Genomic DNA, 24,112 nt, shown 5'->3' with positions numbered 1-24,112 from the left:
GGGTGGGATTACAATTATGGACACGTGGGTTTTTAAACACAAAACACTGTTTATTCCATGAACTCAACTTAACATCTTAAATAAACATTGGATCTCTTAACACCCCTTACTTCAAAGATAACTCAGAAAATATTGCAACGATAAATAATTCCTTACAATGTTCCTTCAAACTTCCAAGAGACATAACACCTTTAAACAAAATCACATCAGGTTAAAGGCTTTACTTTAAATCACCCAAATGATCCCGAGATAGTCTTTCATGGCAGAGATCCAGCTCATTGCAAAACACAGACACACACCCAATTCTTTTCCTCAAAACTGCAAAACTAAAACTGCAAAATTGCTGACCTGAGCTCAGCCCCACCCACTCTCTGACATCACTGTTTTCTTAAAGGTACATTGCTTAAATATCCATGCCTTAAAGGTACTCTCACATGACACATACGATCAGACCTAAGTGTAGCAAATGGTTTGTTACTGAGGCAAGAGAGAACATCCATTATAGTCAAAAGATAATGATTCCCACTTTTTGTTTAAGGAAGCTGTCCTACACAATCGATTAGGACCCTTGTAAAAGGTTCCTCAAATGCTGGAATGGGTATTAAGGGCGCTGGTTTTATCACTGCTTGAGGTTTCCCTATCACTTGACATGTGTGACATGAATGACAAAATTTTACTACATCTTTATGTAGTCCAGGCCAATAAAAATGTTTCTGGATTTTAGCTTGAGTTTTCCTTATTCCCAAATGACCTCCCACTGGTACCTCATGTGCATCTCGCAACACCTCCTTTCTATACCCTACCGGCAATACTACTTGATGAACTTCTCCCCACTTTTCATCCACCTGCATATGTACAGGTCTCCATTTTCTCATCAAGACATCACTTTTACGGTAATAACACTCTGGTATACTCTCAGATTCCTCTTCCATATATGCTTTCTGATAATATCCGTTTTATTTCTACATCTTTCTGTTATAATTCCACCAATTTTCCAGAACTAAAAATATCCGCCTCATCCTCCACCTGTTCTTGTTCTTTTTCAACCATCTGATCAAAAATCGTTACTGATAATTGCACTTCCACTTCATCTTCACTCTTTGATTTCTCCTCTTGTCTTAACCTGTGACTTTGTGACCTTGTTACTACACAATCTGGAAAATCCCAGGATATTCATCCTTCAACCCTTCAGTTGTCTGATTTTCCACTGGCTTATCAACCACAGTAGGCATCACTCACACCTGCGATCCAGCTATATCATTACCCAAGATAAACTGTATTTCTGGACAAGATAGTTTCTCTATTACTCCTACTACCACTTCACCACTCTTCACTGGAATTTCCAACCTTACCTTATATAATGGAACTCCTCTCACCCTGAATTCCACATATCACCACCTTTTCTGGCAACATTCTTCCCAAACTACATAATTCCTCATCTCTTACCATTAAAGATTGACTAGCCCCTGTATCTCTTAATATTGTGACTTCTTTACCTGCTCCTCCTGATACGCATGAGTAAACTTTACCCACACGAGTAAATTCTTTAAAGACATCTGGCACCTTCTTAACAATTACTTCTTGAACAGGCTGTACAATCGTTTGCACCTCCTTCGCTTCCCTTGGGCTTTCCTTTATCACTCTAACAAACCCCACTGTCCTATCTTGTTTTACCACATCAGCCTTCCCAGTGCTTTTCTTCAACCACCAACACTGTGACTTTACATGGCCTAGTCTATTACAGTGAAAACATTTGAAACTTTTCATTTCTCTTCCACCCTCCTGGATTTCTTTTTTAATCTGAGGTACACTCTCTTTATTGTCTTCCATCAGATCACCTTTACCTTTACCACTTGAATATTTCTCATGTCCCCAGTTTCTATCCCTCACCGACTGAAACTGATGTCGGAAACCAATCTTTGATTTATGATCAAATTCATAATCATCTGCCATTTCTGCTGCTAATCTCGCAGTTTTAACCCTCTGCTCTTCCACATGAGTTCTCACTACATCAGGAATTGAATTTTTAAACTCCTCCAAAAGTATAATTTCTCTGAGAGCTTCATACGTTTGGTCTATTTTCAAAGCCCTTATCCACCTATCAAAATTACTCTGTTTGAGCCTTTCAAACTCCTTGTATGTTTGACCAAATTCTTTCCTTAAATTTCTAAATCTTTGTCTGTAAGCTTCAGGCACTAGCTCATATGCACTTAAGATGGATTTCTTCACCTCCTCATACGTTCCAGATACCTCCTCCGGTAGTGATGCAAACACGTCACTAGCTCTACCTACCAGCTTTGTTTGAATCAGTAATACCCACATGTCCTGTGGCCATTTCATTTGTTTAGCTACCTTCTCAAATGAAATGAAAAAGGCTCCCACTTCCTTCTCGTCAAACCTTGGCAATGCTTGGACATATTTAAATAGATTCCCACCAAGCCTTCGACTATGACGCTCTTTCTCACTATCCTCATCACTATCATCCAACTGTACGTTTCCCTTTACGTCTGTCAATTTTAACTGATTGTCATGTTTCATGGCTATTTTCTGAAGTTCAAACTCCCTCTCTTTATCTTTTTCCCTGATCTGTATTTCCCTTTCCTTTTCTTTTTGTTCTGCTTGGGCTATTCTTTCGGTTCTCCTTTCTTCTCTCTCCTTTTCTTTTTCCTCTCTCTCTCTTTTTCTTTCTTTTTCCTCTCTCTCTCACTCTCGTATTCAAGCTGCTTTAATTCTTTCTTATGTTACATTTGTTTAATTTGCAACTGAATTTTTGCCATTTCCAATGAGTAAAACTCTATCTCAGGCAACTTTCAATGCTAAACCACCGTCATAATTACCTCATTTTTTTGCATTTTGTCAGGTAATGTTAACTGCAATGTTCTTGCCAAATCTAACAGTCTGCTTTTCGTTTCTGTCTGTAAAGTACTTTGTGTGACATTCCCCACCCCAAAAAACTTCTGAGCCTCTGAAAGAGCCATTGTTCACAACACTCTCCCCACTTAAACTAAAATACCACACCGGAAAAGCAACAATCCTTCACTGTCTTTAAGTTCACAAAAGCCAACCCAATAGATAGACTTTTATCCCTGACGAGCCCTCAATTGTTATGGGCGAGGCGTTTTCAGAACCCCAAAATGTATCATGGAGTTCAACTAACCTCTCCCTTTAATGGATTTGTTGCTTTTCCTAGCACACGGCTTTTTCCCTCGGTGTGGGATTACAATTATGGACACGTGGGGTTTTAAACACAAAACACTGTTTATTCCATGAACTCAACTTAACATCTTAAATAAACATTGGATCTCTTAACACCCCTTACTTCAAAGATAACTCAGAAAATATTGCAACAGTAAATAATTCCTTACAATGTTCCTTCAAACTTCCAAGAGACTTTCCACCTTTCAACAAAATCACATCAGGTTAAAGGCTTCACTTTAAATCACCCAAATGATCCCGAGATAGTCTTTCATGGCAGAGATCCAGCTCACTGCAAAATACAGACACACACCCAATTCTTTTCCTCAAAACTACAAAACTAAAACTGCAAAATTTCTGACCTGAGCTCAGCCCCACCCACTCTCTGACATCACTGTTTTCTTAAAGGTACATTGCTTAAACATCCATGTCTTAAAGGTACTCTCACATGACACATACGATCAGACCTAAGTGTAGCAAATGGTTTGTTACTGAAGCAAGAGAGAATCGTAATTCCACAATGTCTGCACAGGAAAATACTGCAAAGGATTTCATGAGGGTCACCTTGGAATTGAAAAATGCAAGCGAAGAGTGCGAGATACTGTATGTTGGACGGGAATAAACAAAGACATACAGAACATGGTGGAAAAGTGAACCACTTGTCAACAATATCAACATCGACAAGCAAAGGAACTGATGAAAATAGGTGAAATTATGTCAGTTCCTTGGCAAAAGGTTGGGATAGACTTTACCTTGATGATAAAGAATATTTGATAGGGGTAGATGATTACTCAACTTATCCAGATAGCACAATTATCTAGCTCATCAGCAAATTGTGGAATCATGCACACAAAAGCAACGTTTGTACGCCATGGAATGTTAGTAATGAGTGGTAATCGACCATGCTTCACAGTAAAGAATGGCAGGAAGTTGCACAGCAATATGATTTTAAGCATTAACGTCAAGTCCATTATACCCAGAATCAAATGGCAAAGCAGGAAAAGGAGTTTAGATAGTCAAGCAATTACTGAAGCAGGCCATGGACAGTAAAGATGATCCATATTTACCACTGCTAAGCTATCGAATATCTTCATGAAGTTGTGGTTTATCATCAGCAGAAATGTTGATGAATCAGAAACTACGAATAACTCTGCCATGCCATACCAAGCAAAGGCTGAATGAGAAGATAAGAGATCAGATAGAATCTCAGAAGAAGAAACAAAAGGAATATTATGACAAATCTACCAGGAATCTGAAACCTTTGAAACCGAATGACATGGTGAGAGTGGAGGATCCTGATGGCTGGTCAAAATGTGCTAAGGTATTGCAGAAAACAGGTCCAAGCCCTGTACTGTGATAACTGAGCAAGGACAGGTTTGAAGGAGGAATAGACGAGCACTCCTAAAAGTGAACCAACCTGTTGCTGAACAGCGAGGCGAGGATGTATATGAAAGTTTGCATTCATCAAAACCGACACAACCAGTGAACGAGTTAAATGTCAAAGTGCAGAATGATGTTCAGAATAATGATACAATCACAGCAGATGTACCTACAGAAGTTCAGAAATATCACACATTCACTAGATTTACCAAAGTTGACACGATCAACGAGAAACAGAAAGAAACCGGAACGGCTGGATCTGTGAAAGGACAATATAACTGTACATGATGTAAAATACATTGTTATGCATATCATATATAATATTTACTGAAATAATGTATTGTATGTTTTCTTTGAAATCGCAAGGAAAGAGGATGTATTGATATACATAAACAAGTGTAAGTGTAAATATGTATAACCTCCGACCAGTAGGTGTCAGGTAAGTAATAGCACATGACGCTGAGCCTGGGGGAGTCTTGAGGAGAAATTGTTGTGGTCAGTCAGCTTTGTATTAGTTCCAGTTTGATAGCATTAAGTTTCCTGCCCACAGTTTATTATACTACAATAAAATTAACTGGTCTTGAACTCAATGTATGCTGACTCAGTAATTGTCTCTGTACAAGAACATAACAAGGGGGACTGAGAGAGAGAGGGGGACAGAGAGTTAGAGAGAGGGATAGAGAGTGAGAGAGAGGGGACAGAGAGAGAGGAGGAGGACAAAGAGACAAAGAGATGGGTACAGAGAGATAGGGAAAGATAGAGAGAGGGGGCCAGAGAGAGAAAGATGACAGAGAGAGCTGGCAGAGGACAGAGAGAGGGAGGGGACTGAGAGAATGGAGAGAGAGGGGCACAGAGAAAGAGAGAGATGGGGACGGAGAGGAGGTGAAGAGAGAGAGAGGGGGCGGGCAGAGAGAGTGGGACACTGAGGGTGAACAGAGAGCGAGGGAGAAGGCAATGAAAGAAAATGGGGGAGCGAGAGAGGGCACAGAGAGAGAGAGATGGGGACAGAGAGAGAGGGGAAGGTGGAGAGAGAGGGCAGGAGAGAGAAGGGACAGAGGAAGGGGGTCAGAGAGTGAGAGGGGGCACAGAGAGGAGGCAGAGAGAGGGAAGGACTGAGAAAGAGCGAGAGAGGCGGGACAGAGAAAGAGGTGGGACAGAGAGAAAGGGTGGGTCAGAGAGAGAGAGAGAGGAGGACAGAGAGAGGATACAAAGGGAGGGGTGGGATAGAGACAAAGAGTGGGACAGAGAGAGGAGGACAGGGAGGGGGGGCAGAGAGAAAGCGGGACAGAGAGAGAAGGGGCGCGGAGGGACAGAGGGGGAAGAGAAAAAGGGGAGACAGAGAAAGAGTGGGTCAGAGAGAGAGAGGGGGCAGAGAGAGAGACAGACAGACAGATAAAGAGGGGCCGAGAGAGAAAGAGAGGGGAACAGAGAGAGACAGACAGAAAGAGAGAGCGGGGACAGAGAGAGAGAGGGGAGACAGATAGACAGAGAGAGAGAGGGACAGACAGAGAGGGGGGATAGAGAGAGAGAGCGGGACAGGGAGAGAGAGGGGACAGAGGAAGAGTGGGCGGTAGAGAGAAGGGAAGAGGGAGAGGGGGCGAAGAAAGAGAGAGGATGCTGAGCGGAGGTTACAGAGATAGAGAGGGGTGTAAAGGTTTGGAGGAGGTTACAGAGATAGGGGTGTAAAGGCTTGGAGGAGGTTACAGAGGTAGGGAAGGGTGTAAAGGCTTGGAGGAGGTTACAGAGATAGGGAGGGATGTAGTAGGTGTGGTGAATGTATTACTGCTACCATTCACCATTGTATTGCATTACATTGTATTGTATTATGTTGATGCCCTTGTGGGCTCTCCCTATGGCTCCGCCCCCTCGGGGAGGTATATAGATCTGCAGCCTGTAGGCGGCACTCAGTACAGTGCAGTCGCAGGCAGGCACAGATCTAGCTGATTAAAACCACTGTTCACTTCAACTCTTTGTCTCATGTGAATTGATGGTCGCATCAATTTAATCAGCTAAGATATCGCTGTGGAAGCTGCCCTCAAACCTGATCGACCCACAGGCCGCTGAAACCAAAGGAATCATAGAACTTTTCGCACTGGCTCCGCTGTTTTGAGGCCGACCTCGCCGCCTCCTCCTCGCCCGCCGTCACAGAGGCACAGAAACTGAGCCTCCTCCACGCCCGGGTGAGCCACCGAATCTCCGTATTTATCGAGGAAGCGACCACGTACGCAGACGCGGTCGCGATCCTGAAAAGACACGACGTGAGGCCAGTGAACGAAGTGTTCGCGCGGCATCTCCTCACCGCTCGTCGTCAACGCCCCCGGGAATCGCTGGAGGAATACCTATGCGACCTGAGGGTACTCGCTCGAAACTGCAAGTACAACTACAATTACAAGGGCAGCACTGTAGCATAGTGGTTAGCACAATTGCTTCACAGCTCCAGGGTCCCAGGTTCGATTCCGGCTTGGGTCACTGTCTGTGCGGAGTCTGCACATCCTCCCCGTGTGTGCGTGGGTTTCCTCCGGGTGCTCCGGTTTCCTCCCACAGTCCAAAGGTGTGCGGGTTAGGTGGATTGGCCATGATAAATTGCCCTTAGTGTCCAAAATTGCCCTTAGTGTTGGGTGGGGTTACTGGTTATGGGGATAGGGTGGCGGTGTTGACCTTGGGTAGGGTGCTCTTTCCAAGAGCCGGTGCAGATTCGATGGGCCAAATGGCCTCCTTCTGCACTGTAAATTCTATGATAATCTATGATACAAGGAAGTCACGGCCTCCCAGCATATGGAACTCGCCATCCGGGGCACCTATGTGGCTGGAGTCCGGTCCAACTATGTCAGACAGCACCTGCTCGAAAAGGGCGCCCTCGACCTAGAAGAGACGGTAAAACTATCACCTCCTTAGTGAGGCTTTCCAGAGCCTCAATGCTTTCCCCTCCGACCACGCGATGCCCTCGTGGACACTCGACCAGAGGGTGTCCCAGGCCTGTGCCACGCGGCTGCCCGCCCAACCCTGGGCGCTGCCCTGCTATTTCTGCGGCCAGAACCAGCACCTCAGGCGGCACTGCCCGGCTCGGAACGCGGCCTGTAGCGGCTGCGGCAAGAAAGGACACTTTGCCAAAGTCTGCCTGGCCAGATCCAAAGCTCCTAAATTGCAGGCCCGGCTCACAGACTCACATGCGCCAGCGCGAAAGATGACCGACTCCGGGCCTTCCACAATGACCTCTGTCACCCAGGGGTCACCCGGCTTCTCCACCTCATTGAGGCCCGCAACCTGCCCTACTTCACCGAGGAGGTCAGGGCCATGACCAGGGACTGCCAAGTCTGCGCGGAGTGTAAACCGCACTTCTATCGGCTAGACAAGGCCCACCTGGTGAAGGCATCCTGGCCCTTTGAACGCCTCAGCATCGATTTCAAAGGCCCCCCCCCCCCCCCAACTGACCACTGACCGTGTATTTTCTTAACGTCGTTGATGAGTACTCCCGCTTCCCCTTTGCCATCCCATGCCCCGACATGACCGCGGCCACTGTCATTAAGGCCCTACATAGTATCTTCACCCTGTTCGGTTTCCCCACTTACGTCCACAGTGACCGAGGCTCCTCGTCTTTGAGCGACGAACTGTGTCAGTACCTGCTCGGGAAGGGCATCGCCTCGAGCAGGACCACCAGCTACAACCCCCGGGGAAACGGACAGGTGGAGAGGGAGAATGCAATGGTATGGAAGGCCGTCCTTCTGGCCCTACGGTCTAGAGGTCTCCCAGTCTCCCGCTGGCAGGAGGACCTCCCCGATGTGCTCCACTCCATCCGGTCGCTCCTCTGCAAAGCCACGAATGAGACCCCTCATGACCGCCTATTTGTCTTCCCCAGGAAACCCACCTCCGGGGTCTTGCTTCCGTCCTGGCGATGACACCGGGGCCTGTCCTCTTCTGAAAGCACGTGAGGAGCCATAAGTCCGACCCCCTGGTCGAGAGGGTCCAGCTCCTTCACGCCAACCCTCAGCATGCCTACGTGGCGCACCACGACGGCCGACAAGATACAGTCTCCCTCCGGGACCTGGCACCCGCCGGTTCCCCTGCGACCATCACCTACCCCCCCCCCCTCCTACACCGAACACCGCCCCCGCACTGCATGGCCTACACCCCCCCTCCCCCCATCACCAAACTACAGTGATGAAGCTTCAGATGACACGCTCCCGGAGTCAACGAGCCCAACACCCGTGCCCGCAGTGATGAGTTCAACACCCGTGCCCGCAGCGACGAGCCAGAGCTGAGGCGATCATGGAGAACAATCAAGGCGCCGGATAGACTCGATCTGTGAGCCCACCTCACCCCCACTGGACTGCAATTTTTAACAGGGGGTGAATGTGATGAACGTATTACTGCTACCATTCACCATTGTATTGCATTACATTGTACTGTATTATGTGGGTGCCCTTGTGGGCTCCGCCTATGGCTCCGCCCCCTCGGGGGAGGTATATAGATCTGCAGCCTGTAGGCGGCACTCAGTACAGTGCAGTCGCAGGCAGGCACAGATCTAGCTGATTAAAACCACTGTACACTTCAACTCTATGTCTCGTGTGAATTGATGGTCGCATCAGTAGGTTACAGAAATATGGGTGTCGGGACTGGAGGAGGTTATAGAGATTGGGAGAGTTGTAGGGACTGGAGGAGGTTGTAGAAATAGGGAGAGGGAAGGAGCTCAATGAAGGGAGATTTAAAAACATGGCTGAGAATTTTAAAGTCAATGCATTTCAGGACCGAAAGCAGGTGCGGGTCTGTGAGCACAGGGAGGGGGAAATGTGGGGAATGGTTTTGTTTCCGGGGGTTCAGTTTGCTCCTGGGGGTGAGGGTTAGGCTGTGGGTTCTAATCATGTGTCAGTGTTAGCTTTCGATAGAAGATTAGCTGTACGGTTAAGGTTAGGGTTCGGGGGGGCGGGGGTTAAGATTTCTGCATGTTAATGTGAGGGTCTGTCAGAACCAATTGACCTAGACCACGGCCACCCACCCCCTTCCATTTGCCTTCCAGAACATTCTGAAGAGGTCGTCGCCGGGGTCACACGAGGAACGCAAAGCCAGCAAAGCATTTGAGTCACTGGCTGAGGTGAGTTCTCCCTCTGCAACAAACGGCCTAGTGGTAAATGCCAGCCCGGGGATGAAAAGTCGGAGTTTACCCCTCCCTGCGATGACACTTCAGAAATATTCTCTTCAATCCTCTAATCGGTGCACACGTCTTTGACTGTGTGCTGATGATATGATGATATTCAATACAGTCTTATCTAGACCACACTCGGAGCACTGTACACAGTTCTGGTCTCTGTCTCTCTTGGTTAGCTCACACTGGGTGGACGCTGCACAGCTCTGGGGTGCGATTCTCTGACCCCCCGCCGGGTCGGAGAATCGCCGGGGGCTGGCGTGAATCTCGCCCCCGCCGTGTCCCGAATTCTCCTAACCAGAGAATCGGCGGGGGCGGGAATCGCACCGCAACGGTCGGCGGGCTCCCCCCCCCGGCGATTCTCCGGCTCGCGATGGGCCGAAGTCCCACCGCTGTCAACCCTTGCCAGCCGGCGTGGATTGAACCACCTACATTACCGGCGGGGGCAGACAGGGCAGGCGGGCTCTGGGGTCCTGGGGGGGTGCGGGGCGATCTGGCCCCGGGGGCTGGCCTGGCCCGCGATCGGGGCCCACCGATCGGTGAGCGGGCCTGTGCCGTGGGGGCACTCTTTTTCTTCCGCCTTCGTCATGGTCTCCACTATGGCGGAGGTGGAAGAGACCCCCTCCACTGCGCATACGCGGGGATGCCGTGAGCGTCCGCTGACGCTCCCGCGCATGCGTCGCCCGGCGAAGTCCTTTCGCCGGTGGCTGGCGTGGCGCCAAAGGCCTTTCTCGCCAGCCGGCGGGGCGGAAATCACTCCGGCGCGGGCCTAGCCACTCAAGGTGAGGGCTTGGCCCCTAAAGGTCCGGAGAATTCCGCACCTTTGGGGCGGCCCGACGCCAGAGTGGTTCCCGCCACTCCATTACACCGGATTCCCCCGCCCTGCCGGGTAGGGGAGAATCCCGGCCCAGGTCTCCGTATCTCTCGGCTAGACCACACTCAGAGCACTGTACACAGTTCTGGTCTCTGTGTTCCTTGGTTAGCTCACACTGGGTGCACCCTGCACAGCTCTGGTCTCCGTATCTCTCGGCTAGACCATACTCGGAGCAGTGTGCACAGTTCTATTCTCCGTATCCCTCAGTTAGACCACACTCTGAGCATCATGCACAGTCTGGACCCAAGTGAATATTCATTACATTACACCGCCATGTTATTTACTCATATATACATCAATAAGACATCATCGGCGGACGTCTGTCTCGTTTAGGTAATACTCAACGTTCAGGAATTTGGCACTTTGAGATCACAGATGTGTCTTCCTGTTCGCTTGCTTGTGATATTTCTGGAGAAACTATCTCGATGTTGGTCTCTGTTGGTACTGACGATTCTGCAATGACAGATTCCGAAATTTCCTCTGTAGTAGGTCCTAGTTCTGACGTATCCATGCTTTCCGACGTGAATACTCCTGGCGAGAATGCAGTCGATCAGAGATAAAAAGTAGAGTTTTGGCACTCTAAGTTCGTAAAAACATAGCGTCGGGTATATTAAGAGATGTTACTGGTACAGGATAAGATAGTGAACTCCCGTCCCCCACCCCCACCACCAAAGCTCACATGAATGCTTTGCTACTGCCACTATAGATCACGCGATGTTCCAGTCGCAAATTGTGTCACTGGAATACATAACAATAATGACACTGAATGTCAAGGGGCAATGGTTAAATCTTTTCTTATTGAAGATGGTCATTGCCTGGCACTTGTGTGGCGCGATTGTAACATGCCAGTTGTCAGCCCAAGCCTGGATATTGCCCAGGTCTTGCTGCATTTGAACATGGACTGCTTCTGTATCTGAGGACTCGCGAATGGTGCTGAACATTGTGCAGTCATCAGCGAACATCCCTACTTCTGACCTCATGATGGAAGTATTCTGGCATGTTACAATCGCGCCACACAAGTGCCAGGCAATGACCAAACTCCAACAGTAGCTAGGATACTGGACAGAAAACTCATTGGTTTTGTTAATTTTGTAAGACTGTGAGGAAAGGATACCTTGCTCCAGGAATGATTGCACAAAGAAATAGCGATATGGTATTTTAAAACAAACTTTATTACTATCAGAGTGTTAAAATATCTTTAACATCATACAAGAAAAATAGCTTCCAATTACCCTTTAAACAATGGTAATCAATACAGTGATACAATAACCCTTAACTGCTATCTTTACTTACGCTCAAACAATAGAAACATCGCAGTTCTCAATCCACTTTTAAATACCGTTAGCACTCAGGAATACTTGCTGTACAGAGATATCTGGATACTCTACTTTGGGAAAGAAAAATCTTTTGAGACTGCTTTCACAAAAGAGATCTCACCTGTCAGAACAATGCATCATCTTTAACAATTGTCTGCAGAAACTGTCTTCATGGTTTGACTTCCATCTCCAAAATGGCCCTGCCTGCTTTTCTGCTAAAATGCCTGATATTCTAGCTCCTCCCATTAGTTACATCATCTTACCAAACTGAAACAGAATGTATGTAATTGGATACTCCACAGGGAACCCACTTAATCCAAACAAAAATCCATTAGCCCAAGCTTTTGTGATGCTTTAATTGCACTTCTGACTCCCAAACAGCCCAACTGCCTTGCTAACTAGGATTTTTAAAAGCATGATTGCAGCAGGCATACATGCATTGACCAAGGCTTTTAACCCTTACTTCCCCAACTATCTATAATACAAATGTCTGAAATTCCTACTTTCATCACCACTACCCCTTAAAAACATTATTCAAACACAGGTTTCTAAACCTTACTGCCCCAAAAACATAAATTACAATATAGCTGAAATTTCAACATTCCTCACAGAACGAGCTGATGGTTGGACTTTGGGCTCTCAGAGGGATAACGGTCAGGACTGGACCTCCTGAAGCTGTGTCCATCCTGCCCTTACACTTGAGCCGGTCAATGGTCACTGAGCTGAGTTTGTGTTTTAATTCGCAGCTGATGAGTGAATGTAACGAGAACGTGAGGAGGTTGAAAAGCACCGAGGCTTTGATAACACTGAACCAGAAAATAGACTTCGAGAGTAAGGTCAGTGAGAGGGTGGTGGGGGGAATGAGACGAGAGAGGGACAGGGGAGAGAGAGAGACGATAGAGAGAGGGACGAGACGGAGGGACAAGAGAGAGAGAGACGAGTGAGAGAGAGACGAGTCAGAGAAAGACGAGAGAGAGAGTGACGAGAGAGAGAGTGACGAGAGAGAGAGACGCGAGAGAGACGAGTGAGAGCGAGACGAGAGCGAGAGAGAGACGAGAGAGAGAGAGATGAGTGAGAGAGAGACGAGAGAGAGAGAGCAAGAGTGACGAGAGAGAGACGAGAGAGAGCGAGACGAGTGAGAGATAGACGAATGAGAGAGTGACAAGAGAGAGAGAGCAAGAGTGCCGAGAGCGAGAGAGTGACGAGAGAGAGAGAGAGACGAGAGAGAAAGTGACGAGAGAGAGAGAGATGAGTGAGAGAGTCACGAGAGAGAGAGCGAGGGTGACGAGAGAGCGAGAGTGGCAAGAGAGAGAGAGCGAGAGTGACGAGGGAGAGAGAGAGACGAGAGCACACGAGAAAAAGAGAGAGGGGAGCAGAGCGAGGATAAACAAGAGATAGCATGAGAGAGTGCGAGCGAGAGGGACAGTGCGAGAATGAGCACAATAGAGTGCAAGCGAGAAGGAGAGAGCGAAAATGAGCCGAGACATAGATAGCGAGAGAGAGCGCGAGAGAGCAAGAGGGCGAGCAAGAGACTGAGAGAGAGAGGGAGACAAGGAGAGAGAGAGAGAGCATGAGACTGAAGGCGGGGAGGGAGGGGGGGGAGAGAAAGAGGGGGAGAAAGAGAGAGAGTGTTTTTTTGAGACGGAATTTCAATTTCCACAGATTTTTCCACTAGTGTCCCAGTCTCGGAGACTAGTTAAAGATGGTCAACTGACAGAAATTGAGGTGGCAAATAGCTCACTGTCCAAACGGAAAACAGCATCCCGAACTATCTACCTCCATCTCTTCAACGACTGCATCCTACTGTCACGTAATAAAGAGTGAGTAATGTAACAGAGATTGGTGTCAGGACTGGTGGAGCTTTACTCTGTATCTAACCCCGTGCTGTACCTGTCCTGGGAGTGTTTGATGGGGACAGAGCAGAGGGAGCTTCACTCTGTATCTAACCCCGTGCTGTACCTGTCCTGGGAGTGTTTGATGGGGCAGTGTAGAGGGAGCTTTACTCTGTATCTAACCCCGTGCTGTACCTGCCCTGGGAGTGTTTGATGGGGACAGTGTAGAGGGAGCTTTACTCTGTATCTAACCCCGTGCTGTACCTGTCCTGGGTGTGTTTGTTGGGGACAGTGTAGAGGGAGCTTTACTCTGTATCTAACCCCGTGCTGTACCTGTCCTGGGAGTGTTTGATGGGGACAGTGTAGAGGGAGCTTCACTCTGTATCTAACCCCGTGCTGTACCTGTCCTGGGAGTGTTTAATGGGGACAGTGTAGAGGGAGCTTTACTCTGTATCTAACCCCGTGCTGTACCTGTCCTGGGAGTGTTTGAAGGGGACAGTGTAGAGGGAGCTTTACTCTGTATCTAACCCCGTGCTGTACCTGTCCTGGGAGTGTTTGATGGGGACAGGAAAGAGGGAGCTTTACTCTGTATCTAACCCCGTGCTGTACCAGTCCTGGGAGTGTTTGATGGGTCAGTGTAGAGGGAGCTTGACTCTGTATCTAACCCCATGCTGTACCTGTCCTGGGAGTGTTTGATGGGGGCAGTGTAGAGGGAGCTTTACTCTGTATCTAACCCCGTGCTGTACCTGTCCTGGGAGTGTTTGATAGAGACAGTGTAGAGGGAGCTTTACTCTGTATCTAACCCAGTGCTGTACCTGTCCTGGGAGTGTTTGATGGGGACAGTGTAGAGGGAGCTTTACTCTGTATCTAACCCAGTGCTGTACCTGTCCTGGGAGTGTTTGATGGGGACAGTGTAGAGGGAGCTTTACTCTGTATCTAACCCCGTGCTGTACCTGTCCTGGGAGTGTTTGATGGGGACAGTATAGAGGGAGCTTTACTCTGTATCTAACCCCGTGCTGTACGAGTCCTGGGAGTGTTTGATGGGGACAGTAGAGGGAGCTTTACTCTGTATCTAACCCCGTGCTGTACCTGTCCTGGGAGTGTTTGATGGGGACAGTGTAGAGGGAGCTTTACTCTGCATCTAACCCCGTGCTGTACCTGTCCTGGGAGTGTTTGCTGGGTCAGTGTAGAGGGAGCTTTACTCTGTATCTAACCCCATGCTGTACCTGTCCTGGGAGTGTTTGATGGGGACAGTGTAGAGGGAGCTTTACCCTGTATCTAACCCCGTGCTGTACCTGTCCTGGGAGTGTTTGCTGGGTCAGTGTAGAGGGAGCTTTACTCTGTATCTAACCCCATGCTGTACCTGTCCTGGGAGTGTTTGATGGGGGCAGTGTAGAGGGAGCTTTACTCTGTATCTAACCCCGTGCTGTACCTGTCCTGGGAGTGTTTGATAGGGACAGTGTAGAGGGAGCTTTACTCTGTATCTAACCCAGTGCTGTACCTGTCCTGGGAGTGTTTGATGGGGACAGTGTAGAGGGAGCTTTACTCTGTATCTAACCCAGTGCTGTACCTGTCCTGGGAGTGTTTGATGGGGACAGTGTAGAGGGAGCTTTACTCTGTATCTAACCTGGTGCTGTACCTGCCCTGAGAGTGTTTGATGGGGACAGTGTAGAGGGAGCTTTACCCTGTATCTAACCCCGTGCTGTACCTGTCCTGGGAGTGTTTGATGGGGACAGTGTAGAGGGAGCTTTCCTCTGTATCTAACCCCGTGCTGTACCTGTCCTGGGAGTGTTTGATGGGGACAGTGTAGAGCGAGCTTTACTCTGTATCTAACCCAGTGCTGTACCTGTCCTGGGAGTGTTTGATGGGGACAGTGTAGAGGGAGCTTTACTCTGTATCTAACCCAGTGCTGTACCTGTCCTGGGAGTGTTTGATGGAGACAGTGTAGAGGAAGCTTTACTCTGTATCTCACCCCGTGCTGTACCTGTCCTGGGAGTGTTTGATGGGGACAGTGTAGAGGAAGCTTTACTCTGTACCTAACCCCGTGCTGTTCCTGTCCTATGAGTGTTTGATGGGGACAGTGTAGAGGGAGATTTACTCTGTATCTAACCCCGTGCTGTACCTGTCCTGGGAGTGTTTGATGGGGACAGTGTAGAGCGAGCTTTACTCTGTATCTAACCCGTGCTGTACCTGTCCTGGGAGTGTTTGATGGGGACAGTGTAGAGGAAGCTTTACTCTGTATCTAACCCCGTGCTGTTCCTGTCCTATGAGTGTTTGATGGGGACAGTGTAGAGGGAGATTTACTCTGTATCTAACCCCGTGCTGTACCTGTCCTGGGAGTGTTTGATGGGGACAGTGTAGAGGGAGCTTTACTCTGTATCTAACCCCGTGCTGTACCTGCCCTGGGAGTGTTTAATGGGGACAGTGTAGAGGGAGCTTTACTCTGTATCTAACCCTGTGCTGTACCTGTCCTGGGGAGTGTTTGATGGGGACAGTGTAGAGGGAGCTTTACTCTGTATCTAACCCCGTGCTGTACCTGTCCTGGGAGTGTTTGATGGGGACAGTGTAGAGGAAGCTTTACTCTGTATCTAACCCCGTGCTGTTCCTGTCCTATGAGTGTTTGATGGGGACAGTGTAGAGGGAGCTTTACTCTGTATCTAACCCCGTGCTGTACCTGTCCTGGGAGTGTTTGATGGGGACAGTGTAGAGGGAGCTTTACTCTGTATCTAACCCCGTGCTGTACCTGTCCTGGGAGTGTTTGATGGGGACAGTGTAGAGGGAGCTTTACTCTGTATCTAACCCCGTGTTGTACCTGTCCTTGAAGTGTTTGATGGGGACAGTGTAGAGGGAGCTTTACTCTGTATCTAACCCCGTGCTGTACCTGTCCTGGGAGTGTTTGATGGGGACAGTGTAGAGGGAGCTTTACTCTGTATCTAACCCCGTGCTGTACCTGTCCTGGGAGTGTTTGATGGGGACAGTGTAGAGGGAGCTTTACTCTGTATCTAACCTCGTGCTGTCCCTGCCCTGGGAGTGTTTGATGGGGACAGTGTAGAGGGAGCTTTACTCTGTATCTAACCCCATGCTGTACCTTTATGTTTTAAAAAAATATATTTTTATTCTCCTTTTTCACATTTTCTCCCAAATTTACACCCACCAACAATCAACAATAATCAGCAACAAATATGTCAATCCCCATAACAATAACAACGATCCCATCCTCCCACCAACCCCAAACATCAGCCCGCATGTTTACATAAACAATTGACAAAAAGGAATCATGGATTACCCATAGTCACCCTTAATACGCACAGCCCCCCTCCCCCCAACCCTCCCACCCATCCTCCCCCAACTAATGTTCGATGTTATCCAGTTCTTGAAAGTGCATAATGAATAGTGCCCATGAATTGTAGAACCCCTCGATTCAGCTTTAATCAGCTAGAACTGTACCCAGCAGCGATGTTACAGAAGTGAAGGCTGCTGGGACAGCACCGGTTCTTATACCCCGCCTCTCAGGCGGGGCTATGTACATTACCCAATGGTAGACCCCGCGGTCTAGCCAATGGTCATTCACCTCTCAGGTACTGCAATACCTGGTATTGCCACAGTACCCCCATTCTACCCGGTCAACCCCTTCTCGGCGTCCAATGCCACAACCACCTCTGTTTCAAAGAACAAAGAACAAAGAAATGTACAGCACAGGAACAGGCCCTTCGGCCCTCCAAGCCCGTGCCGACCATGCTGCCCGACTAAACTACAATCTTCTACACTTCCTGGGTCCGTATCCCTCTATTCCCATCCTATTCATGTATTTGTCAAGATGCCCCTTAAATGTCATTATCGTCCCTGCTTCCACCACCTCCTCCGGTAGCGAGTTCCAGGCACCCACTACCCTCTGCGTAAAAAACTTGCCTCGTACATCTACTCTAAACCTTGCCCCTCTCACCTTAAACCTATGCCCCCTAGTAATTGACCCCTCTACCCTGGGGAAAAGCCTCTGACTCTCCACTCTGTCTATGCCCCTCATAATTTTGTAGACCTCTATCAGGTCGCCCCTCAACCTCCTTCGTTACGGTGAGAACAAACCGAGTTTATTCAACCGCTCCTCATAGCTAATGCCCTCCATACCAGGCAACATTCTGGTAAATCTCTTCTGCACCCTCTCTAAAGCCTCCACATCCTTCTGGTAGTGTGGCGACCAGAATTGAACACTATACTCCAAGTGTGGCCTAACTAAGGTTCTATACAGCTGCAACATGACTTGCCAATTCTTATACTCAATGCCCCGGCCAATGAAGGCAAGCATGCCGTATGCCTTCTTGACTACCTTCTCCACCTGTGTTGCCCCTTTCAGTGACCTGTGGACCTGTACTCCTAGATCTCTTTGACTTTCAATACTCTTGAGGGTTCTACCATTCACTGTATATTCCCTACCTGCATTAGACCTTCCAAAATGCATTACCTCACATTTGTCCGGATTAAACTCCATCTGCCATCTCTCCGCCCAAGTCTCCAAACAATCTAAATCCTGCTGTATCCTCTGACAGTCCTCATCGCTATCCGCAATTCCACCAACCTTTGTGTCATCTGCAAACTTACTAATCAGACCAGTTACATTTTCCTCCAAATCATTTATATATACTACAAACAGCAAAGGTCCCAGCACTGATCCCTGTGGAACACCACTGGTCACAGCCCTCCAATTAGAAAAGCATCCTTCCATTGCTACTCTCTGCCTTCTATGACCTAGCCAGTTCTGTATCCACCTTGCCAGCTCACCCTTGATCCCGTGTGACTTCACCTTTTGTACTAGTCTACCATGAGGGACCTTGTCAAAGGCGTTACTGAAGTCCATATAGACAACATCCACTGCCCTACCTGCATCAATCATCTTAGTGACCTCCTCGAAAAACTCTATCAAGTGAGACACGACCTCCCCTTCACAAAACCATGCTGCCTCTCACGAATACGTCCATTTGCTTCCAAATGGGAGTAGATCCTGTCTCGAAGAATTCTCTCCAGTAATTTCCCTACCACTGAAGTAAGGCTCACCGGCCTGTAGTTCCCGGGATTATCCTTGCTACCCTTCTTAAGCAGAGGAACAACATTGGCTATTCTCCAGTCCTCTGGGACATCACCTGAAGACAGTGAGGATCCAAAGATTTCTGTCAAGGCCTCAGCAATTTCCTCTCCAGCCTCCTTCAGTATTCTGGGGTAGATCCCATCAGGCCCTGGGGACTTATCTACCTTAATATTTTTTAAGACACCCAACACCTCGTCTTTTTGGATCTCAATGTGACCCAGGCTATCTACACACCCTTCTCCAGACTCAACATCTACCAATTTCTTCTCTTTGGTGAATACTGATGCAAAGTATTCATTTAGTACCTCGCCCATTTCCTCTGGCTCCACACATAGATTCCCTTGCCTATCCTTCAGTGGGCCAACCCTTTCCCTGGCTACCCTCTTGCTTTTTATGTACGTGTAAAAAGCCTTGGGATTTTCCTGAACCCTATTTGCCAATGACTTTTTGTGACCCCTTCTAGCCCTCCTGACTCCTTGCTTAAGTTCCTTCCTACTTTCCTTATATTCCACACAGGCTTTGTCTGTTCCCAGTCTTTTAGCCCTGACAAATGCCTCCTTTTTCTTTTTGACAAGGCCTACAATATCTCTCGTTATCCAAGGTTCCCGATAATTGCCGTATTTATCCTTCTTCCTCACAGGAACATGCCGGTCCTGAATTCCTTTCAACCTCGGCCGGTGTACCTTTAGTGTTTGATGGGGCCTTTACTCTGTATGTAATCCCATGCTGTACCTGTCCTGGGAGTGTTTAATGGGGGCATTGTGGAGGGAGCTTCACTCTGTCACTTACCCCGTGCTGTGCCTGTCCTGGAAATGTTTGATGGGGACATGTGTACAGTGAGCTTTACTCTGTATCTAACCCCATGTTGTACCTGTCCTGGGAGAGTTTGATGGGGACAGTGTAGAGGGAGCTTTACTCTGTATCTACCCCTGTGCTGTACCTGTCCTGCGAGTGTTTGATGGAGACAGTGTAGAGGGAGCTTTACTCTGTATCTAACCCCATGCTGTACCTATCCTGGGAGAGTTTGATGGGGACAGTGTCGAGGGAGCTTTACTCTGTATCTAACCCCGTGCTGTCCCTGTCCTGGGAGTGTTTGGTGGGGACAGTGTAGAGGGAGCTTTACTCTGTATCTAACCCCGTGCTGTATCTATCCTGGGAGTGTTTGATGGGGCAGTGTAGAGGGAGCTTTACTCTGTATCTAACCCCGTGCTGTACCTGTCCTGGGAGTGTTTGATGGGGACAGTGTAGAGGGAGCTTTACTCTGTATCTAATCCCACGCTGTACCTTCCTGGGAGTGTTTGAATGGGACAGTGTAGAGGGAGCTTTACTCTGTATCTAACCCCATGCTGTACCTGTCCTGGGAGTGTTTGATGGGGACAGTGTAGAGGGAGCTTTACTCTGTATCTAACCCCGTGCTGTACCTGCCCTGGGAGTGTTTGATGGGGACAGTGTAGAGGGAGCTTTACTCTGTATCTAACCCCGTGTTGTATCTGTCCTGGGAGTATTTGATGGGGCAGTGTAGAGGGAGCTTTACTCTGTATCTAACCCCGTGCTGTCCCTGTCCTGGGAGTGTTTGATGGGAACAGTGTAGAGGGAGCTTTACTCTGTATCTAACCCCGTGCTGTATCTGTCCTGAGAGTGTTTGATGGGGCAGTGTAGAGGGAGCTTTACTCTGTATCTAACCCCGTGCTGTACCTGTCCTGGGAGTGTTTGATGGCAACAGTGTAGAGGGAGCTTTTCTCTGTATCTAACCCCGTGCTGTCCCTGTCCTGGGAGTGTTTGATGGGGACAGTGTAGAGGGAGCTTTACTCTGTATCTAACCCCGTGCTGTATCTGTCCTGGGAGTGTTTGATGGGGCAGTTTAGAGGGAGCTTTACTCTGTATCTAACCCCGTGCTGTACCTGTCCTGGGAGTGTTTGATGGGTCAGTGTAGAGGGAGCTTTACTCTGTATCTAACCCTGTGCTGTACCTGCCCTGGGAGTGTTTGATGGGGACAGTGTAGAGGGAGCTTTACTCTGTATCTAACCCCGTGCTGTATCTGTCCTGGGAGTATTTGATGGGGCAGTGTAGAGGGAGCTTTACTCTGTATCTAACCCCGTGCTGTCCCTGTCCTGGGAGTGTTTGATGGGGACAGTGGAGAGGGAGCTTTACTCTGTATCTAACCCCGTGCTGTATCTGTCCTGGGAGTGTTTGATGGGGCAGTGTAGAGGGAGCTTTACTCTGTATCTAACCCCGTGCTGTACCTGTCCTGGGAGTAAGCTTTACTCTGTATCTAACCCCGTGCTGTCCCTGTCCTGGGAGTGTTTGATGGGGACAGTGTAGAGGGAGCTTTACTCTGTATCTAACCCCGTGCTGTATCTGTCCTGGGAGTGTTTGATGGGGCAGTGTAGAGGGAGCTTTACTCTGTATCTAACCCCGTGCTGTACCTGTCCTGGGAGTGTTTGATGGGTCAGTGTAGAGGGAGCTTTACTCTATATCTAACCCCGAGCTGTACCTGTCCTGGGAGTGTTTGATGGGGACAGTGTAGTGTGAGCTTTACTCTGTATCTAACCCCGTGCTGTATCTGTCCTGGGAGTGTTTGATGGGGCAGTGTAGAGGGAGCTTTACTCTGTATCTAACTCCGTGCTGTACCTGTCCTGAGAGTGTTTGATGGGGCAGTGTAGAGGGAGCTTTACTCTGTATCTAACCCCGTGCTGTACCTGTCCTGGGAGTGTTTGATGGGTCAGTGTAGAGGGAGCTTTACTCTGTATCTAACCCCGAGCTGTACCTGTCCTGGGAGTGTTTGATGGGGGCAGTGTAGAGGGAGCTTTACTCTGTATCTAACCCCGTGCTGTATCTGTCCTGGTAGTGTTTGATGGGTCAGTGTAGAGGGAGCTTTACTCTGTATCTAACCCCGAGCTGTACCTGTCCTGGGAGTGTTTGATGGGGACAGTGTAGAGGGAGCTTTACTCTGTATCTAACCCCGTGCTGTACCTGTTCTGGCTGTGTTTGATGGGGACAGTGTAGAGGGAGCTTTCCTCTGTATCTAACCCCGTGCTGTACCTGTCCTGGGAGTGTTTGATGGGGACAGTATCGAGGGAGCTTTACTCTGTATCTAACCCTGTGCTGTATCTGTCCTGGGAGTGTTTGATGGGGACAGTGTAGAGGGAGCTTTACTCTGTATCTAACCCATGCTGTACCTGTCCTGGGAGTGTTTGATGGGGACAGTGTAGAGGGAGCTTTACTCTATATCTAACCCCGAGCTGTACCTGTCCTGGGAGTGTTTGATGGGTCAGTCTAGAGGGAGCTTTACTCTGTATCTAACCCCGAGCTGTACCTGTCCTGGGAGTGTTTGATGGGTCAGTGTAGAGGGAGCTTTACTCTGTATCTAACCCCGTGCTGTACCTGTCCTGGGAGTGTTTGCTGGGTCAGTGTAGAGGGAGCTTTACTCTGTATCTAACCCCGTGCTGTACCTGTCCTGGGAGTGTTTGATGGGGACAGTGTAGAGAGAGCTTTACTCTGTATCTAACCCCGAGCTGTACCTGTCCTGGGACTGTTTGATGGGTCAGTGTAGAGGGAGCTTTACTCTGTATCTAACCCCGAGCTGTACCTGTCCTGGGAGTGTTTGATGGGTCAAGGTGGTGTCTATCTGTCACCCTCTCCAGGAATGGCAGATTCTCGGTCTTTGACCACACACATTCGCGAAACGTCATTGTGGAGAATCGGAGGGTCCGAGGTCACAGGTCGGCGAGGTTCGTGTTTCAGCTTACGCTGATTCAAAATCACCGTGGGAATCTGAGAGAGTTCCTCCTGAGAGCTAACACCCAGTAAGTCTGAAAATGTGTTCCACATCAGGACAGGGTACACTGTGTGGGGGCGGGCGGGTCATCAATCACTTTCCATGCTCTTCATGGAATGTGTGAATTGGCGTGTGAATCATCCCGGGTTCCTGCTCCTGATCCCTGTCCAGTGACCCTGGGTTAGGGAGGGGGTGAATCATCCCGGGTTCCTGCTCCTGATCCCTGTCCAGTGACCCTGGGTTAGGGAGGGGGTGAATCAGCCCCGGTTCCTGCTCCTGATCCCTGTCCAGTGACCCTGGGTGTGGGAGGGGGTGAATCATCCCGGGTTCCTGCTCCTGATCCCTGTCCAGTGACCCTGGGTTAGGGAGGGGGTGAATCAGCCCGGGTTCCTGCTCCTGATCCCTGTCCAGTGACCCTGGGTTAGGGAGGGAGTGAATCAGTCCGGGTTCCTGCTCCTGATCCCTGTCCAGTGACCCTGGGTGTGGGAGGGGGTGAATCAGCCCGGGTTCCTGCTCCTGATCCCTGTCCAGTGACCCTGGGTGTGGGAGGGGGTGAATCATCCCGGGTTCCTGCTCCTGATCCCTGTCCAGTGACCCTGGGTTAGGGAGGGGGTGAATCAGCCCGGGTTCCTGCTCCTGATCCCTGTCCAGTGACCCTGGGTTAGGGAGGGAGTGAATCAGTCCGGGTTCCTGCTCCTGATCCCTGTCCAGTGACCCTGGGTGTGGGAGGGGGTGAATCAGCCCGGGTTCCTGCTCCTGATCCCTGTCCAGTGACCCTGGGTTAGGGAGGGGGTGAATCAGTCCGGGTTCCTGCTCCTGATCCCTGTCCAGTGACCCTGGGTTAGGGAGGGGGTGAATCAGTCCGGGTTCCTGCTCCTGATCCCTGTCCAGTGACCCTGGGTTAGGGAGGGGGTGAATCATCCTGGGTTCCTGTTCCTGATCCCTGTCCAGTGACCCTGGGTTAGGGAGGGGGTGAATCATCCCGGGTTCCTGCTCCTGATCCCTGACCAGTGACCCTGGGTTAGGGAGGGGGTGAATCAGCCCCGGTTCCTGCTCCTGATCCCTGTCCAGTGACCCCCGAGTTAGGGAGGGGGTGAATCAGCCCGTGTTCCTGCTCCTGATCCCTGTCCAGTGACCCTGGGTTAGGGAGGGGGTGAATCAGTCCGGGTTCCTGCTCCTGATCCCTGTCCAGTGATCCCTGGGTTAGGGAGGGGGTGAATCAGTCCGGGTTCCTGCTCCTGATCCCTGTCCAGTAACCTTGGGTTAGGGAGGGGTGAATCAGTCCGGGTTCCTGCTCCTGATCCCTGTCCAGTGACCCTGGGTTAGGAAGGGGGTGAATCAGTCCGGGTTCCTGCTCCTGATCCTTGTCCAGTGACCCTGCGTTAGGGAGGGGGTGATTCATCCCGGGTTCCTGCTCCTGATCCTTGTCCAGTGACCCTGGTTTAGGGAGGGGGCGAATCATCCCGGGTTCCTGCTCCTGGTCCCTGTCCAGTGATCCCTGGGTTAGGGAGGGGGTG

General features: G+C 49.4%; 1 protein-coding gene across 1 annotated transcript in view; it reads left to right on the top strand.

The window, feature by feature from the left end:
• The window catches only part of LOC140406559 (rho guanine nucleotide exchange factor 5-like), a gene marked incomplete at its 5' end in the record, with an annotated part of 71,353 nt that overhangs the window by 25,555 nt on the left and 21,686 nt on the right, over window positions 1-24,112 (top strand). The window contains 4 exons of the mRNA XM_072494555.1: window positions 9,590-9,664; window positions 12,652-12,741; window positions 13,568-13,725; window positions 22,462-22,623. Coding sequence (XP_072350656.1) covers window positions 9,590-9,664; window positions 12,652-12,741; window positions 13,568-13,725; window positions 22,462-22,623 — 485 coding nt within the window. The remainder of the gene's footprint in view (window positions 1-9,589; window positions 9,665-12,651; window positions 12,742-13,567; window positions 13,726-22,461; window positions 22,624-24,112) is intronic.

This window comes from Scyliorhinus torazame, unplaced genomic scaffold (genome assembly GCF_047496885.1).
Source record: "Scyliorhinus torazame isolate Kashiwa2021f unplaced genomic scaffold, sScyTor2.1 scaffold_615, whole genome shotgun sequence".
Classification (NCBI taxonomy): domain Eukaryota; kingdom Metazoa; phylum Chordata; class Chondrichthyes; order Carcharhiniformes; family Scyliorhinidae; genus Scyliorhinus; species Scyliorhinus torazame.
This window is presented reverse-complemented; position numbering and strand designations above follow the sequence as displayed.